This window comes from Colletotrichum orchidophilum (assembly GCF_001831195.1).
Source record: "Colletotrichum orchidophilum strain IMI 309357 chromosome Unknown Scaffold_37.1, whole genome shotgun sequence".
NCBI lineage: Eukaryota > Fungi > Ascomycota > Sordariomycetes > Glomerellales > Glomerellaceae > Colletotrichum > Colletotrichum orchidophilum.
The window spans coordinates 284563-302623 of record NW_019172993.1 but is presented as its reverse complement, the minus strand read 5'-3'; the positions used below and the strand labels follow the sequence as shown (position 1 = coordinate 302623).

The 18061-nt window shown below is 53.7% G+C and overlaps 6 protein-coding genes across 6 annotated transcripts; 4 read left to right on the top strand and 2 right to left on the bottom strand.

The window, feature by feature from the left end:
- Window positions 1-3041: 3041 nt before the first annotated feature.
- CORC01_05417 (pre-mRNA-splicing factor 38B) lies at window positions 3042-4275 on the bottom strand (the record flags this gene model as incomplete). Its single annotated transcript, XM_022617060.1, has 2 exons — window positions 3042-4134; window positions 4193-4275. The coding sequence occupies 2 exons, from the start codon at window positions 4273-4275 to the stop codon at window positions 3042-3044; spliced, it is 1176 nt and encodes a 391-aa protein (XP_022476525.1).
- A 650-nt stretch (window positions 4276-4925) lies between these two features.
- Window positions 4926-5768, top strand: CORC01_05416 (uncharacterized protein; the record flags this gene model as incomplete). The annotated part of the gene is made up of 1 exon (XM_022617059.1): window positions 4926-5768. The coding sequence occupies one exon, from the start codon at window positions 4926-4928 to the stop codon at window positions 5766-5768; it is 843 nt and encodes a 280-aa protein (XP_022476524.1).
- A 720-nt stretch (window positions 5769-6488) lies between these two features.
- On the top strand, window positions 6489-7146 carry CORC01_05415 (60S ribosomal protein L37; the record flags this gene model as incomplete). Its single annotated transcript, XM_022617058.1, has 4 exons — window positions 6489-6492; window positions 6595-6657; window positions 6774-6845; window positions 7001-7146. 4 exons carry the CDS (start codon window positions 6489-6491, stop codon window positions 7144-7146), a joined length of 285 nt encoding a protein of 94 aa, XP_022476523.1.
- Window positions 7147-7884: 738 nt separating this feature from the next.
- CORC01_05414 (uncharacterized protein) lies at window positions 7885-9045 on the bottom strand (the record flags this gene model as incomplete). Its single annotated transcript, XM_022617057.1, has 3 exons — window positions 7885-8178; window positions 8323-8619; window positions 8791-9045. The coding sequence occupies 3 exons, from the start codon at window positions 9043-9045 to the stop codon at window positions 7885-7887; spliced, it is 846 nt and encodes a 281-aa protein (XP_022476522.1).
- Window positions 9046-11289: 2244 nt separating this feature from the next.
- On the top strand, window positions 11290-12270 carry CORC01_05413 (amidohydrolase 2; the record flags this gene model as incomplete). Its single annotated transcript, XM_022617056.1, has 1 exon — window positions 11290-12270. The coding sequence occupies one exon, from the start codon at window positions 11290-11292 to the stop codon at window positions 12268-12270; it is 981 nt and encodes a 326-aa protein (XP_022476521.1).
- Window positions 12271-17444: 5174 nt separating this feature from the next.
- CORC01_05412 (uncharacterized protein) lies at window positions 17445-17980 on the top strand (the record flags this gene model as incomplete). Its single annotated transcript, XM_022617055.1, has 2 exons — window positions 17445-17658; window positions 17754-17980. The coding sequence occupies 2 exons, from the start codon at window positions 17445-17447 to the stop codon at window positions 17978-17980; spliced, it is 441 nt and encodes a 146-aa protein (XP_022476520.1).
- Between the last annotated feature and the right edge of the window lie 81 nt (window positions 17981-18061).

The window sequence follows — 18061 nt, the reverse complement described above, 5'->3', positions numbered from 1 at the left end:
AACCAAGTTCATGTTCCACCGTCTCAACTTTCCCTCCCCCCATTCCCCACATCCGATGCTTCAGGGCCGACGGGCGACTCACCGAGTCACCCAGGAGAGTCTATGAGAGGCAGACTTTGACGCCCAGCCGCGCATGGGGAGATTAGTGGAGCGCTGTTATGCCACCACCCAAGGGGGGGCCTGACTGTTGGTCCTCGTCTCACAAAGCGCCAAAGGCCGACTTGACCCGGGTCCGATTGTGGCCAAGTAAGGTACTCCGTACATACCCAGCTATTTTCATGTACTGTACTGGATTCCTCAAGCGGCCTTTCTCCCTTCCCATCAAAATTCCATGAAACGCCAACGATGAGTGGCTGACTTACAGAATACGACGACCCGGGAAATGAGGGTGACGAGTCCCGTATCCGCGTACCCAAGGCAGCAAAGTCGCCCTCGCCTCTGGCAGCTTCCCCGAGGGACGAACCACCCTAGGAACTGGGCGCAGCAGCTGAGCTACTGCTCGAAACGCGCGATATCCGTCCTGAATTGGGGTACCAAACACAATAAAGAACCTCTGCCAAATGTCAATGACCCCACACGCGACCACACTGGACTGAATCCCTCCGTCCCTCGTGACCAAATCTCAAGCTTGCCATCAAAACCGCCAAAAAGGGGGTGTGTGCGTTTGTAGTCCCCTTGTTGGATGCTAGACGCCCAGACTCGGGGCCTAGAGGTCCTGAAAGAAACCTAACCCAAATCTCCAAAGTCAAGGATGGGCGGGGTGACTCGACAAGGTCATTATCGAGAACCTCCTCCCCTCAAAGAGCTAGCGCTAAAACCACAATAGGTCAGAGAGACACCAGCAACAAAGAAGAAAGCACAGTCATGCCCCAGATTTCTCGTGCCTGAACGGGAAAAGAGCAGCCTAATCCGGGCGGGGGGAGCAGTCGATAGCCAGGCGGGAACAGCTCCTAGACCCAACATAGCGTGTGAGTAGCCGTCATCGAGAGCTTCCCACCGAGTCCAAAGTGCCTGCATGAGCTAGCTACCTTGCCTCACCTCAAACGCTTGTCGACGAACCCCCGCAAAGTCGAGCATGTCACCGAAAACGCCTCTCCCAAAATCTGCAAACCTCACGTGCCCATCATCGTGAACCTCTTCGCCTGGTCAAGACTCGAGTTCTCAGCTTTCAGCCCCCATTCAATCCTCGCAATAATCCGTGCGTCGTCCCATTGTAAATCACACCGCACGCCATATAAGTCCATGCACGAATACCTTACCTCAAAATAGAGAGGAGCAAGCGAACAGACAATCACAGTGCGTCGAGGCGTCTCACCTCGCCAACCCTTCCCGCCAGCGCCAGTGTTTACCACGTTTTCAGTAACAACAGCAAGGTAAGCTTAGTTCGAACCGCTGCCGCACGAAGAGAGTGAATGAGGGGGGGGGGGGGCGCAGGGGAAACTCAATTCAAACGTGAACTCCTCTGACCCATCCGGCCGACCTCACCTTGAGCTGCGGCTGGCTTGACCAACCAACCGCCAACCAAACAAAACAAAATAACTAGTGTAGCATTCTACGTCGTATCCTCCGCCCCTTCACCAGAGTTGGAAACGCGTTACAGAACTTTGCACTCCAATGTATCTCGCTCTCCCCGATCTCTTCTCTATTCTTCCTTCACTCGAAACCACAGGCGGTCTGTGGACTCCACAACGTCTCTGCGCCTACCTTACTCCCCTAAACCACCAACTCGCAACACTTCAGTCAGTCCCCGTCCGCCCTCCGCCCCCCGGACGTCACCCCGGGATCCATTCCCGCCGTATACTCAATCGGCGACCGCGATCCGTGGCAGTGCCGTCCTCCCCTGCCGTCCCAGCTGTGGCGCAGGACCTTTATTCACTCTCATTTTTCATCCCACATTCCTTCTCTCCCTTCACTTACATCCATCACATTCAAAGCCCTTGGCATCATTCATTCCCCTTGCATCCGCATTCTTTCCCCTTCTCCGTACCTGAATCCCCACAAGCCTCGAGGGAACGGCATACCATCCACTCACCATCACACTCTTGTCCTTCCTTTTCCATCTCGACCATCTACCCACAAAGGAGTCCCAATACGAATAAAATCATACCTCCAAGTGCTCCCCCTCCTCTCCGAATCAAGTTAGCCTCCACTCATGAAATGGGTCCCCGCCCCTCGCCCTAGACCCATGGGGACCCCTTCCACTCGTTTGTTTCATAGCCATTCTCAGGGTAGGGGTATCTGAACGTCCCACCCCTGGCAAAGGAAAGGTGAAACGCCGTTGGCGAGCATATTCCTCCCGCCTGGCGCCTGCAGACCTGAAGTTGAAGGTGAAGGTTAAGGGCAGAGTGACATTTCTCCCCTCCTGCGCGCGGCTTGAGAACCCCTGCTGTTGCAGCTAGACTACAACGATATCTCAGAGTTTCGGTGCCTCGAAGCTTCACAATGCGTCGAACCTACGCTATCCCAAAGAGCAGTGTGGCTCACAGCCTCCTGCCCCTCCAAGTGAGGCTGAGATTGAAAAGCATAGACGAATCTTCGTCGGCATGCTCTCCTCTCCATATCTATCTCGATGGCCTCATCATTTCATCCGAGACGCTGGGTTTGACCATGCTTTCTCGCAACGTTCGGATGAGGCATCAAATGCTAACCTCAATTCATCTCTTAACGTGACCAAATATGCAAAATACGTGGAATGTGAAAATGTGGAAGACGCTTGGTTGGTAGGTACCTGGTAATCGTTCTAATAATCCCATTGAAGGCTGATGAGCCTGTACATGGCCTGTATAATCTAGAAACTTTTTCAACCTATTCACATGTGCTTCTTGCTTAAAAGTACCCAACCACTCTCATAAAAAAAAAATCATTGTGAACCTTCCACGCAACAATTCAAAACAACTGATGCAAGTGCTTCAAATAACAGATGCAGTTCAACTACGCAGACGCCTGCTAGCCATGACCCAAAAACCGCTCTCGGAAGACCAAAGACAAGTAGCCATACACACCCCATCCAATCCGAGCCCCCAGCCCTGCAGTGCAATGAATCACTTGGACTCGGATGACGCCCAGCTGAGTCCGACCTCCTTGCCACGATCCCACTCCCGCTTCTCCCCAGCCTTGGCCCATCGCACATCCCGCTCGTCCTTCTGCTCGCCGGCCGTACCGCCCTCCGTCCACTTCTTAATCATCTCGTCGCTGTACCCAGCCGCCCGCATCCGCTGCTCCTGGTTCTGCCGCCACTTCTGCCGATCCCGGAAGGCCTCCACCGCGTCGTCCCAGTTCTCTCCAGGGTGTTTGTCGTTGTCCGCCATCTCCACGTCCGTCTTGGGGTTGTAGTCCGCTTCGAAGCGCTTGTCGATACCCGAGGTCCCTGAGGCGGTCCCGCGGCCGCGCGACCGCACTGGCTGCGGCGGTTCTGGCCCGATGAACTCGTCCAACGGGTCCGAGTCTGACGCTGTCGTCGCCAGTTTCCGGTCCTGCGCTTTTCCCTCGTCGCGACGGCGGCGGCTGCTGCCCTTGATCGAGAATTCCGACTGTGGCCTTTCCCGGCTCCTATCTTTGCGTGTCCGGTGGCTCTTTGACATCAGGTCGCGTCCCTCTTCGTCGCGGATCCGTCCCCTATCGCTTCGTCGTGACTTGGACATGGTTTCCCTATCGCCGATTGGCGAGCGATGGCGGTGCCTCCTGTGCTTCTCGTCGGGTGAACGTGACCTCCGCCGATCGCTTCTGTGCCGCCGGCGATCCTCCCGCTCTGATTCCGATTCATCCTTCCTGCTCCGATGGTGCCTCCTAGCGCTCTCGCGTTCCGGTGATTCGCTCCTGCGTTTCTTATGGTGTTTCCTCCGCGGCGGCGAGCTTTCCTTCTTCTGCGACTTCTCGTCCGACCGCCTGGACCGACTGGACCGTCCCCTGTCCTTGCAGTCTCCCAGGATGGACATGATATCTCCCATCTGCCTCTTGCGAATATCCTGCGGGCCCGCCCTCCTCCGCCTCTCCTTCTCTTCGGCGTGTTCGAGATCCTTCAAGCGTGCGCGGGACTCGGCTGCCTCCTTGGCCAGGAGGTTCTGGTTGTGCGTGTTCGTGTCCTTGATGATGTGGCGCAAGAAGCGAGTGTTTGGTTTGGGCATGTTTGCCGGTCTAAAACGGGGTCGATTAGATGGTGATGTGAGGGATCCGGGAGAGTCGTTAGACGTACTTCTTGTCTGCCGGGCCCATGATGGCCTCTTTGGCGAGCAAGTCGGCGACGTAGTCGTCCGTGATTATGTCGTGATTTGACATTTTTGAAAGTCTCAATGTCCCAAAACGTGGATCCAAAAGATGGTAAACTGACCGCGCCCCTGCCGAGCACGCGAGATCACGCTGATAGTTGTGGCATCCGGCGGCTAGCTGGGATAGGTGCCTCTCTTTTTTCGTATTTGAAGGTTACCGCGGAGGCACTCAGAGGCGATGGTCTTGAATCAGTGAAAGAGTTGGAAAGTGATAATAGCAAGGTTCTGAGGCTGAGGCTGCTGAAGGAAGCGATGAAGAGGGGCGGCAGGGGTTCGCATAGTTGAAAGGCGGCGTTGTCGCAAAATGCGGCGTATGGAGGGACTAGGTAATCGACGACAGCAGCAAAGGCCGCCGGAGTCACATCGGAAGGGACTGGGCGCAGTGGGATGAGCCTGCACAAGGCCCTCCGCTTGTCGCACGGTACAGGCCGATAAGAAAGTGGCGGAGATAACGATAAGATCAGTCCGCGCCTTGCCCCTTCTGGACCTAAGTAAACAAACGTCACACAGGTCCCCCTGACACCAAGAATCAACATTGTGCCCACCATCTCCTGCCCGCGTAATCCTCCGACGCGCCATTGACGAAGCCCCCATCTCCAGCAGACCTACTGAGACCGAATCCCCCAAGAACATTGCGCAAATCTTGCGGCCCCCCCGAAAATGGACGCGGGAAAAGCAGCCCAAGTGCTGCGCAAAATTGAAGATCTCAACGAGAACCACGAAATCTCAATCATCAGGCTCAGCGAACCCATCTCCAGCGCCGTCGCGCAGGAATCACGGCAGCGTACCTCAGATGCCTCCAATGCATCCCAAGATGCCGCGACACCGGCCAGCCTAGAGGCTGACCTCGAGCACTACAAGGAGCTGTTCGCCAAGCTCCGGTTCTCCTACGTCGAGCAGGTCACAAAGGAGAAGTTCATCCGCGCCATCGTCGGCGACCCGCCCGTCATCGTCACGCCGCAGGAGAATGCGGAGCTGGAAAAGGCGAACCTGGAAGCCAAGGCGCAGCTCAAGGCGCTCAAGGTGGAGGTCGCGGACATGGTGACGGAGCTGGAGAGGAAGGGCAAGGAGCTGGCGAAGCGGTACGAGGGCGTCTCGCTGGACACGACGAAGCTGAGGGAGCTACCCGACAAGATTGCCGAGTTAGAGGAGCAGGTTGCGGAGCTCAAAGAGGCGCAAGCGCCGGGGCAGAACCCGATGATGAACCTGCCCCTTGCGAGGACCCTCGAATTGGTGGACGAGAAAAAGAAGCAGCAGCAGCAGTTGGATCGCGAACTGGAGCAGTTACAAGCCAGGGTGCCGCGCAAGAGAAAGGAGCTGGAAAGGTTGCAGGCCGAGTTGCTACCGTTGGAGGCCAAGAGACAGAACAGCACAGCGGCTGCCAAGGAGGCGCGAAGGCGGAAGGAGGGAGCTGGCGGTGATGCGGACGACCTCGAGGAACGGGGTCGGTGGTTGAGGGCCAGCGAGGCGGCACTCAAGCAGATGTTGGATATTCAGGGTTAATGGTGATGCATTTCTAACAGGGGCGGATGGGAAAATGGTGGACGGCATGATGATTTTTGTATACCCGCACACAGCACGCCCAGTCATGGGTTGGGAAACGGCGTTACCAGGCGTTTAGAGATGACATGAATTCATCGACTCGCTTTACTGATGCATGCTTCATCTCATAGCGCTATCACACAACAGCCGCCTCAAACAGACGGGTGACAGGTCGATTTTTTTTTTTTTTCATCTCTTCGCTGCCCTTCATCCTCTTTTCCTTCCCCGATGCCGTCTGCTGGCCCAAGGATCATATAAGGTATGAGGGGAGACTCATGAACAGGAGCATCAGACAGAGTCGAGAACAGTCAAAATAGAGCGTTTGAACGGGGCTGTCCAGGGGTTTGTCACCAGCACAAAGTGACGGATTGGCAGCTGGAAGACCGGACCCATCAAAAATTGAGGACAGGGATGCGACGGCGGTGCACAGGCAGGTCGAGTCCACTTGCTCGCCGGGGAGGGCGGTGATTGGACGAAGATCGAACCCTCGGTCACGTGTGATGCCATTCACGAATTTTCAGAGTGGCCGAATGGGTAGGCCCCACCAAGCCCAATCCTCTCGCTTAGGTCACGCACCACGAAATTTGACAATCGAGCGTCTTTCTCGATTGATTCCTCCGCGAACCAACTAACCGATCAGCAACCACCGAACACCATCGTCGACCACCGAATACCGCCAAGATGAGTACGTTTTAGCCGCCACCGCTGTCGCCATCGTCTTCGCGACGAAAGGTTTCCCGTTTTTACGACGTTCCGATGGACTGACCGAGATGTTTTCTTTGTGTAGCGAAGGGTACCTCCTCGTTTGGTAAGAGACACAACAAGACGCACACCTTGTGCCGTCGTTGCGGTAAGTGACATCTCCCTGGGAGGAAGTTGAGTTCCGGTCCGCTGGGACGCGACAGCCTCCCGAAATTCGAGACTAGAGGAGGTGCAAGAGACTGATCAATATTTGTGTGTTTACAGGTCGCCGATCGCTTCACATCCAGAAGCACACCTGCTCTTCCTGCGGTTACCCCTCGGCCAAGACCCGCAAGTGTATGTGTTTCCTCCCGACGACGAACCCAATCCCGAATCCCAGGCAAACAAAACAACCCCGATCTACAATTACGCCACCTCTCCACCTCCCAATACACGCATGACCACAGAAGATATGAGCCGAGAAAGATTACTGACGTAGGATGCGATTACAGACAACTGGTCCGAGAAGGCCAAGCGGAGAAAGACCGTCGGCACCGGCCGCATGCGCTACCTTAAGGGCGTCTCCCGCCGCTTCAAGAACGGCTTCCAGTCCGGTGTCCCCAAGGGTTCCGCCGGCCCTACCGCGCAGGAGTCGTGAGCGATGATTGGAATGTGAATCGGGTCGACATGGGGAGGTATCTGTGCAATCGAGGCATTCGGGCGATGGGGGGGAAATGAACAACTGAGGGGGCGTGGCAACGCCGCCGGTCTACTCGGGGAAACGATATCACGAAAGAAAAAGGAAACTACTGTTTTGCTTTCTTTTTCCCACCCCTCACACCCTCCCTCGTTTTTGACTCGGAAGCAAAGCCAATATCAAAAAAAGAGTCAAACCAAAGCATTTGGCCAAAATCAACGGGTGTTTTGCGTCTTCTCATATCATCTCGCGCGCGGGCTCTTCAAGGGGAAAAAATCACTTTTTTAAACACGGGAAAAAAGGATCCTGGGGAAAAGAGAAATGACTTTGCTTGTCTTGTTCACTCGCTGATTCCACGCGCAACTGGATATGTGGTGACTCTGATCGATCCATAGAGCCTGTGCCGATCGGTGTCAATATGATGATGGTATTTTGGGTGTGAAGACAGTCCTGCCAGTCTTGACTACTGGTCCTTGGAGTGATCTGTAGAGGTAACGTCCTGGTGTGTGGCGAAAGCTACGTATGATGGGATACACCAGAGCATTAGTTCCTTGGTATGTGACAGTGCTCGGTAGGAACATTTCAATTCCCATGTTATGTGTACCAACCCCTCCAAATCCTCTCTGCAGCATAGAAAGCAACCCACCATCGACGACATGCTACTTTCACGCCTTACCTCGCCACATCCTCGCCATCCCATCACTGCCCTCTCCCAAAGACCTTGACGCTCCCATCCCCGCCAACAAAGTACAACAGCTCCGTCTCCTCGACCGCCCTCTCCTCCCCGTTCCCGCCATCCCCTCCCGCAGTGACCCTCAACACCCCGCTGACGTCGCTCGCGTTGCCCGTGTCAAGCAACCTCAGACCGATGACCGTCTCCGCGGCGTGCGCCAGTCCGAGGACGAGACTCGCGTGCTCCTTCTCCAGCGTCGTGGTCTGAGCCGCGATGAGGGGTTCGTCTGCGGCGACGGTGATGATGGAGGCGTGGACTTTCTGTTTGAGGTGTCAGTGAAGGGCCCCCTCTCTTTTCGAGATGGATGGCACAAATGAGAAATATGTCGCAGTCGATGAATTTCCACTGAAAGCATAGTGAATGAAATACGGACAAGCCGATGAGGGAGTGAGAAGAAAACATACCTCTTGCACATCAAGCAGCATATTTCTCAACGCAAGGCCCGTAAGGTCCTCGCCAGACGCAGCGAGCAAGAGGTCCGGCTGGTCCACGATCAAGACCGTCCTGGCGTCCCCCGCGGCGACATCCGATACCGCCCCGTCGAGCTCGCGCTGTATGTCGGCCAGCCTCGCACCACGGAGAGTTCTCCGGCCCTTGATTGTCGTCGACGGCGCCGCCTGGTTAGGGGAGGAGAATAAGCCGCTCAGCCCGTCCACGAAGACGAATCTACCGCTTCTTCCTAGACCTTCGAGGTCGAGTCCCTGTTGGTGCGTGTTAGTTAGTTCTGTCTCGTTGGATTCAAGAACGTTGTGTACTGGCGAAGGGCGGACGGTTGAGAAAATCTCATCAATGGAGGGGTAAAGAATATGAGTGAGGGGCATGTATATAAGGGAGCGAGACGGAACAATTAAATTATTAAAACAAGAACTTACCAGTCTCCCAGCGCCCTCTTTCCAAAAAGCAAAATCTCTCATGAAGCTGACGAGAACGACGCGGACGTCCCCAGCCTGTGAAGCTGCAGCCCCCCCCTCCTCGGCTGCGGCGTTGGGTTTCCTGAGGTACGTGTACAGGTACCGCAGGACGAGCCAGTTGGTGCTGGCGCCGAGGACGCTGGTGAGGAGGATCTGGGCGTATTCGGGCGGGAGGGCGAGGTAGCTCTCCAGCAGGTGGGGTATTCTCGTCGCCATGTTTGGCCTTGGCCTCTTAGGATGCGCTTATTTGTGAATGGGATATGAGATGGGTATGAGATACGCTTGGTGATTTTTTTGGGGGCATGTAAGTGAAGGCTTCACTTGGAGTCAGTCATTATGCTATTTTGCGCCGGGTGTGGTGGGGCTGCTGGGACAGTGATGAAGGATACCTGACACTGTGCTAGAAGGGTCTGTCGTCTCATCGCGCCTGAACCCTATGCAGGTAATCAACTTGGCCTATGGTCTTTCTTGTACCTCAGGAAGTGTTTGAGGTATGCTTAAGAACTAGAGCTTTTGAACTTGTTTCTTATTGATCGGAAAGACATACATTTCATATTGTGTCTTCAAAAATTTGAGAGGTCAACTTTGGCCTAAAGAAACTTCAATTACTACATTACCTAAACATTTGATAACTCAGATGAGCCTCGTAGAATTTGTTGAATTAATTAGATGAATGCCTCCTAACGGCAATTTTACAGCTACGTGAGTAAAGAGAGTGATCATTGAATCCTTCACCTTGACTTGTCAGTCTCTGAGAAGGGTGTTTCACGCCTCGAAGTTGGCGAGTGCTCGACCTGCGGGCTGAAGAATGCCTGCACTGGGTCGGATTCAAACGTGGGAAGTTGCCTAACGGTGTCGAGATTAACCCTCTTCATGTATGATCCGTTCTTGGGGCTGTCTTCACTTCAGTAAGATAATAGAGATGACATTTTGCAAGTCAAATATTTATGACCCTTGAATTTGATCGCAACCGCGCGATAAGTCAAGCCACAAAAACAGCAACCAATACCTGGACAGCCGAGGTGAGTCTAGGTCACAAAGGGAGCAAAAGCAAAACAATATTCCGAAACCGAGAATCGAACTCGGGGCTATGCCTAACCTCTCAAAGAGATGAGAGGGCATCATGTTGGCCACTACACCATATCGGATTGGTTGATATTTTCTTCATCAGAGTAGAATTTGTATAGTGGGTGAAATGACTGGTGGGACCCTCACTGAATGTGGAGATCTTTTGCAGGAATTTCAAAACAGGGTAATGTACAATGGAACAAAAGCGTCGGGCAAGGGAGGCTGGTCGCCTTCAGTTTACCAATGTATAGCCGTTGATATATGTCTTTCCAGCGTGGAAGGCTCATTGTCTGGCAATGTTGTTCAAACAAAATCATCCACTTCAGCATTGGATCAACACCAACAGAGTCATGTTACCCAGTTATGTGAGCCTGCTAATCAGCCCTTTCCTAGTCTTCAACACAATATCAACATACGTTCTGTCAGCAGTAGGCTTCTGGGCTGGACTGTCCGTCTGGGAAGTCAGGTCCTCTCAGTCAGGAAGACTGCCATCTGTCGTAAAGGGGAAGGCTGAATATGTCGCGGCCCATTCTTATTTATGTTTGTCGACATTCTTTCTGTTGAAGAAGAGCAAGATATTGATATGTACTGAGTTAACTTTGTGAGCTGCCACTGAAATAGGGTTGCCGGCAGCAACGAGCTATCTGAGATTCATTCTCATGACACATTGCTCTGGGTTGGTCTACGATTGCAATTTGAAATGGACTGTTAACACATCGAACTGGGGTATGAATAGGGTATCAGCTTCAGAAAAGAGTCATATTTCACATGGTCCATGACTTTCCTAGGGAGAGCGTTGGAGTTTTCAGGTCTTGCTCGTGGCTTACCTTCATTTTCCCACCACTCCTTGGATTTTCTTCTTTCCTGTATATCCCCCGATCTGATGAGCTTCATAAGTCTAGACCGTGGGTCCCATCCGCAACGGTAGCAAAGGCTCTGTATATTTGACCCGGCGTCGTTTTGTCCAACGAGAATCGATTTGGCGGGTAACTATAAGCCTAGGAGACCAAAAGTGTCTGGAGATGTTTGAAGCTGGTAGATCCGCCCAAAATACCTGGCGGGATGGTCCAGGACCTTGATCATAAAAACAGATTTGGTGAAAAGGTTGATGGAAAATTCGAACCTTTCATTTATGACTCTGATTTCGACTATAACATGACCTGGCGAGCTCACCATTCGCGTGCTGCATGTTTCACATGAGTTCATCTGAATACAGCATGTGGGGTCTCGCTATTCGGGAGACGTCGGCCGAGGCATCCGCCACCACCACTGTGGCTTTGGAAACACGGTACAAGAGGGTGGGATTTCCTCTGTGTACCTTACATCACCTCAAACCAAAACTTATGCTAAGAGAGCAAGCATCCAAGCCCTCCTTATCCAGAAACCGCTGATATGTCAGACCTGATCCCAAAACTCATCACGGTCGAGGAACACTTCATCGCGACGGAGCTCTTCACGGAGCTGTCCGACCTCTACGCAGAGCAACTCAAGCATCTCCCCGAAGTAGCAAATCGCCTCAAAGATGTCGGACCCTTGCGGCTCAGCAACATGGATACGAACCGCATCGGCCTACAGATCGTATCCCATGCGCCCGGCCTCGGCCCCCGCGCCCCGCGGCTTAGCAGACTAGCCAACGACCAGCTCTCGCAAGCCGTACAAGCCAACCCGGCCCGCTTCGCCGGGTTCGCCGTGCTGCCAATGGCCGACCCAGACGCCGCGGCGACGGAACTCGGGCGTTGCGTCCGGGAACTGGGCTTCGTTGGCGCCCTGGTGGACACGCACGTCGACGGAACGCACTACGACGACAGCCGCTTCTGGCCCGTCTTCGCCGCTGCCGCCAACCTCGACGTGCCAATCTACCTGCACCCCACCTACCCGTCAGAGAGCCAGCGTCCCGCGTACGAGGGCAACTTTGAGCCCGGCGCGGCGCGGAGCCTGGGGTCCAGCGGGTTCGGGTGGCACTCGGAGACGGGGCTCGCGGTGCTGAAGCTCTATGCCGCGGGTCTTTTTGACGAGTATCCCTCGCTGAAGATCATCATTGGGCATTTCGGCGAGATGCTGCCCTTCATGATGGAGCGCGTGGAAAAGCTCTCGGTGCGGTGGGGGCCGCGGCGGCGGGGCTGGCTTTCGGTGTGGGAGGAGAACATCTGGGTCACGACGAGCGGGGTGTGGGGCCTGGCTCCGTTGGCGTGCGTGTTGCGGAACACGCCCGTCGAGCATATTCTCTACAGCGTCGATTACCCGTTTGAGAAGAACGAGAACGGGCTGGCGTGGATCCGGGAGCTGCGGGACAGCGGGATGGTGACGGCGGAGCAGCTCGAGATGATTGCGTATCGCAATGCTGAGAAGCTCCTGCGAGTCAAGGCGCCGTAATGTTTGTGAGAAAGGACTTGAGGAGGAGCATGAATGACTGGGAAGCGGCCTCGAGGCATGCCAAATCTGGGCTGCGTTTGGGCGCAAAGCACGCACGGCCAGTTCGCTCAACCGTGAGGAAAAGAAAATACACCGTTTCCCTCTCCATCCAACACGATCGTGAGTCGTGACTGGCCAAGAACAATCTCCACGGACCCGTTCCCCTCCCACAACGACGATCTCTTTCTCTCTGTCCCCGCTCATGATGCCCTCTCTCGCTTCTTGTTACAACCTCCCACGGCCCGTCCCACACAGCACAGTCTCTATGGCTCAGTCGGTAGAGCGTTGGTCTCATATTAAACACATATGACTCTGGAAAACATTCTAGGGACATCCAAAGGTCGCAAGTTCGAGCCTTGCTAGGGACATTGTCTTTTGCCCGTTGCACATCTGATTGACATTTTGGCCACTGCATGTGTCGGTAAAGCGCATACGTGAATGAACGCGTACACATCTCAAATTGAATCAAGTTTACCTACCTTACATACATAGTATGCCATAAACTTCATGCTATAGGTAAGCTGCCACTGCAAGTTGAAGGTAAGATACCTTAATTTGCTCTTTGATCTCTGCTCGAATGCAACAAAGCTCGGTGGTGTCCATATTGCAGGTTTGAATAACAAGATAACATTGCACTCAGAGCCGCAAACCAGAACCCCCTCCCTAAATACCAACTGGCCTTCTAGACATAATTCCCTTCGGAACGCTCTTTGCGATGCCACATCAAATGTTTTGCAACCGCACATAACCCGGACGAACACCGTCAGATTTACTCTTAGAATCGGAATACTCGACTGCGTCTGAGTGTGGTTGTAAGGTGGGGTCATCCCCCCCACCCGCAACACACAAATTCTCACGCAGGAAATCCAAAACTAAATCGTAAACCAACTCTCGGCGACCAAATTCAGCAGTAGAGCAAAAGAAATGCGTCGAGGGGGAATCGAACCCCCGGCTCCCCGACGCTGCTGGATGGCAACGGAGAATTTTACCACTAAACCATCGACGCTTGATGATCTCTCGTGATTTGAGATGCTGGTTGAGGCCGGAACTGAGCTAATGTTGGGTGGGTGATGTTAGGGCTCGAGTTCGTGCCGGGATGCTCATAACGACGGCCCATCGGGGCGACTTGAGTAAAGTCGGAAGACGCCGAATACTCACGGAATTGAGACTGTGATATTTGGTTGACTCGAGCCTTGGAAATATTCATCATTCTAGTCGGAATCTTTTGAGCATAAGGATTATTTCAGTCATGAGTCTATTCAATTGTATGCATTGTCGGTATCACCCTGGGCTAGTCTCTGCAATTAGTTGTGTGATGTATATCCGTCGCTATCCGTCGCGACTGAAGTGTGAGAGACGCAAGCGTATGAAAAGAGTCTGTCATAGCGAGCTTTAGTTTGAGGAGCCGTGTTGGGATGGCTTCTGTGGTTACCGAATTTCACCTAACTCTCGCACTCATGCGAATCAAAGACAATAAGCTCTCCTCAAACACCAATCCGCCCCTGGTATCATCCCTTCCCCTTCAAAGTGTCAGAGTCCATGGGAAAGTCTTGAACTGTGTTGAGGCTTGGGAGAGCAGGCTTCCATTAAAGACCTGGCGTCTGTCAATGTCCCTTTCAGAAGCTTTTGCAGAATCATGAAGTAATTCGAGAGAATGGAGATGAGCTTGAAAAATCAGGTAAAAGCCCCTGATCACATTAGGCTTGATCGAAAGTGTGGTCGGCGAGATAGTTATAGGACTGCTCCTACGTGGCTCCCAAAACATTCATTCATGATGACGTGTTGTGGAACGAGGAGCTTCATCAGATCTCAACTCAACTAGGTCACAAATCGGCCCTCCTCTCACATCACACCCACGACCCCTTTTCGGAAGGGAACACCTAGTAGCAACCCTGGGAACATATAATGAATTGCAGGATTATATGTTCACCCGAGCTGTCTGCCAGTCAATTGATATTACCAGCTATGCGCGGGACATGTTCAGTCGTCACCGTACTCGTAAGCAAACGTCCACCATCACCAGAAACTCTCAGTGCGTTGTGGGGGAGGCAAACATAATCATAAATGAAGCTTTTGCTTATCACTCCATTAGGGGCAGTATCATGATGCGGTAGGTACTCCAACCAAGTGCAGCCGCCGGCCTCTTCCAGCGCCAAATTCTAGTTTCCGCAATCATCGATATGAAACTTCTAACAGAGTGATACTTGGGGTGGGGTGGGACTTGAGTACAATCACACCCCGCCAAGATACAGCATCAGCCAATTTCACAGCCAGACCATGGGCCTCATCCTACTACATGCTCAATGATATGGAACTCTCGCTGGAATAACGGTGTGTTATCAGTACCACCCTCCCGAATCGCCCATCGACCATAGTCTTCCTCCTCATCAGATCCAGCAAATTTTTCAACCGACACCTTGGAAAGAAGTCCCCAACTACTACCTCTCGTTAGACGCCAGAAGATCTTGTACTTCATTGTTCTCAGGCATTATGGTTCCTCCCCTCCCTCGACATACGTGTTCTCGCACAGGAGCGAGATTGTTTGGTCAACTGCACGGCGTCGGTGAACTTCCCTGTTCCGATCCCACTTCCCTCATTGCCTTTATTGAAATACCACTTACCACACCGACATCACAGGCGACAGCCTGACCGGGTAGCTCCCGACGACCACGAACACCAGTGCCTTGACGAGTAAATACACTTTGCCCTGTGTCTCGAACCTAGCTGTTGAAAGACCTTACTCGCAGCCCTCGCGGTCCAAAACAATCGTTAGGATCACATCTCATCTCTATCAGTCACATCGTGCCGTATCGAGGGGTTTGCGTCGTGTTAGTCGTTTCGACCCTCATCTCAGCCCTCCTCTACGACGTCGACCCGGACATTCTTTACCGTGCTCCGCATCCTCTCGGCACCGGTATTGGGCGTCACACGTTCCGGCGCGCCGGAGACTTTACATTGTCGTTGCAGACGTCTGCTGCGCAGGTCGGAGCTTGGACTCGCACCGCAAGATGAGCCACGGTCGGCGGGTTCACTTTCGTCTGCAAGGCGTGTGTAGCAACCGCGGCAGCATCGAATTTACAAGTTTAGCAGTGCTATTTACATTGAGCTGAATATCGTGTGAGGAAGTTGAAAAATGAAGCGGTCCGTCCAAGAGCCCTCTCTGGCTGGCGATGATGCTGGAGATGACGACGATGAAAGAAAACAATTCCTGACAGGCCGGATAACAGAGATTTAGATCAACAGACACGATTGTTGAAGAGAGAAGCTTTATGCTCCAAATCACCGTGAGAGGGACCGACGGGCGCTCACATCTCTCCATCTGAAGATGCGACTAGGCTCCAACCTGAGAGGCCAATCATAGCCCATTCAAGGTTAATGGAAGAAAACTTAAGATGGGGGATAAACATGAAACATTTCAGTATTATCGGTTGCAGATGGTGTCGCGTGCTCATATATGAGAGGGCGCGTAGCGCGACAAAGACGTCCAGTTTGAGAATCACTGTCGCACCCTGCGGAAATCGATTTCTATTTGAATCCTGAACATTTCCATTTGGAAAAGAGGCCCCCCTTTGAAGCTCTTTGCACCTCTTGGGAGGGGCTGTGATAATGAACACTAGCAGACATATCCTGACAGTGGAAAATAACAGGCAATCAATGCCAACGAGAAACCAGTCGAGCCACCCCAACCGGTCTACGAATACGAATCGGCGCGGAACGTCATGATTCGCCGATCAGAACTCGCAAATGCGGGCAGATAACCGACTTCGCTTCGCCTGCAGCGCGCATGCGATAACTCGACAAGCGCACCTCTGTCCTGTCACCCCTTCTCGGTGCAGCCATCGGGCCAGATGAATACACCGTTCGTGTGTGAGCCGACAACAATAAGCTGCGCGTTCCGTGTGCCTCCCGCGGATATTACAACCAGACCCCCTGATTAGCGGATAAATAACGTGAATCGCATCAGAGAAATCTAGAAGTCCATTCAGGCTGAAAGAGGGAATATCGGGCGGGTTTGGTCACTTGGTCGGGGGTGAGTTCGAGATTCGAACAGAGTCGAGACCGGAACTCCGGGGCTGGCTGCTGGGGGTAGTAGGGCCTGGGATAATTGGGAGAACTCTACTGGCTGGGTTATTTGGGTATCCCGTCCCAGACACAAAAACATAGTAGAACCTTGACAACCCATCTGCCGTTGCTTCTGCGGCTCCGACTGCTCATGGTTGTAGGGCTAACTAAAGTTGGACTTTAAGAGGTGAACAAGTGTGAATGAGACGTGCCCGGAGACGCTCAGATCGTCGAGTTCAGACGGTGCGGCACCGTGGAACACTTGACGCGGACCCCGGTACTGGAGCTCTGTTGCGATCGTTGCAAGCGAGGCGTACCAAAGAATGATACCTTGGGTTGACAAACGTATAAGAAGCTTGTCGAGTCTGCCACGCAACTGCGCGCCAGCGACCCGGATTGACGACTCCCACGAGTACCGCCCAACAGATCGCTGCAGTTGACTAATTCGTGTCCCAACCGTACGACGTTCTGCTGCATCGTATCGCACATCGCACCATCGACGAGACCTGCCCGGCGAATGAAGCGGAAGAGAAGAGGCCAGTTCCCGTGCCAGCATCAGAGAGAGCATCCCCTCGTGGTCCTTTCCTCTCAAGTCGCTCGGCGACCTCTTCACGCACAAAAGTCGCAACAACGGCTCTTCAACAGATAGGTAGGTGTGCATTATTGTGTGCAAAGGTTATTCACCCAGCCGTTTCTTCATCCCGCGCTGCAGAATTCTTTGTATATGTGTGTGTGTCCTGCGTGTGTCTCGTGTGTCTGTGCCGTGTGTTGGTGGGCGAAGAGTCCCCCCCCTTCCTCCCGCCCTTCCCCCAATCCCCGCATTCTTTACCCCTCGCGCCCCGCCTCGCGACAATCTTCCCCCGACGTGGCCGAAATCCGTCGCTTTCTCCGCCGGCCCTCGAGTCGAACTCCCCCGCTAATCGGCTCTAAGCAGACGCTCCAGCTTCGCGAGGCCGACGCCCGAGTCCACGGGACACACTTGGGTCAGCCCTCCGCCGAGCACATTTCGCGAGCAAAAACTTCACCACCGCCGCCATCGACGACGAACCCTTTACACGCGTCCAACGAGCATCATGTGGTCCAACAAGCGTTCTTCTCCCCCCGAGCCCAGTAGCCCAGCCGAGGTGGAGGCTCCTCCGCCCGTATCCTCCAGACAGAAGAACCCCGGTCGTCGTATTGCCCAGATTGTGAAGCTCAAGCCCGAGTTCATCGACAAGTACAAGGAGGTCCACGCCAATGTCTGGCCCGAGGTGCTCAAGCAGATCAAGGAGTGCAATATTGTCGACTGTAGGTCACACGCTGGTGTCGGCCCGAACCCACGAGGCCGCAGATTTCGACATCGCAGGACTTCGCAGGACTTCGCAGAAGCTAACTCTTAGCAGACAGCATTTGGCACGAGCCCGACTCACGCATTCTGTTCGCCACCATGAAGTACGTCGGCTACGACTTCGCCGGAGACATGGAGAAGATGAAGGAGAACCCCAAGGTCCGCGAATGGTGGGCCATGACCGACGGCTGGCAAGAGTCCCTGGTTCCCGGCGCAGTGAGCAGTGAAGCAGGCGAGCCGGCGTGGTGGAAGCCCGTCGAAGAGGTGTTCTACACGCCTTGATCTTGAGGTAGAGACGGTGAGACGGGGTATCGAGTGTATTGCATTATTAGTCAACGACCAACCGAATGATGAGCGTTTCGT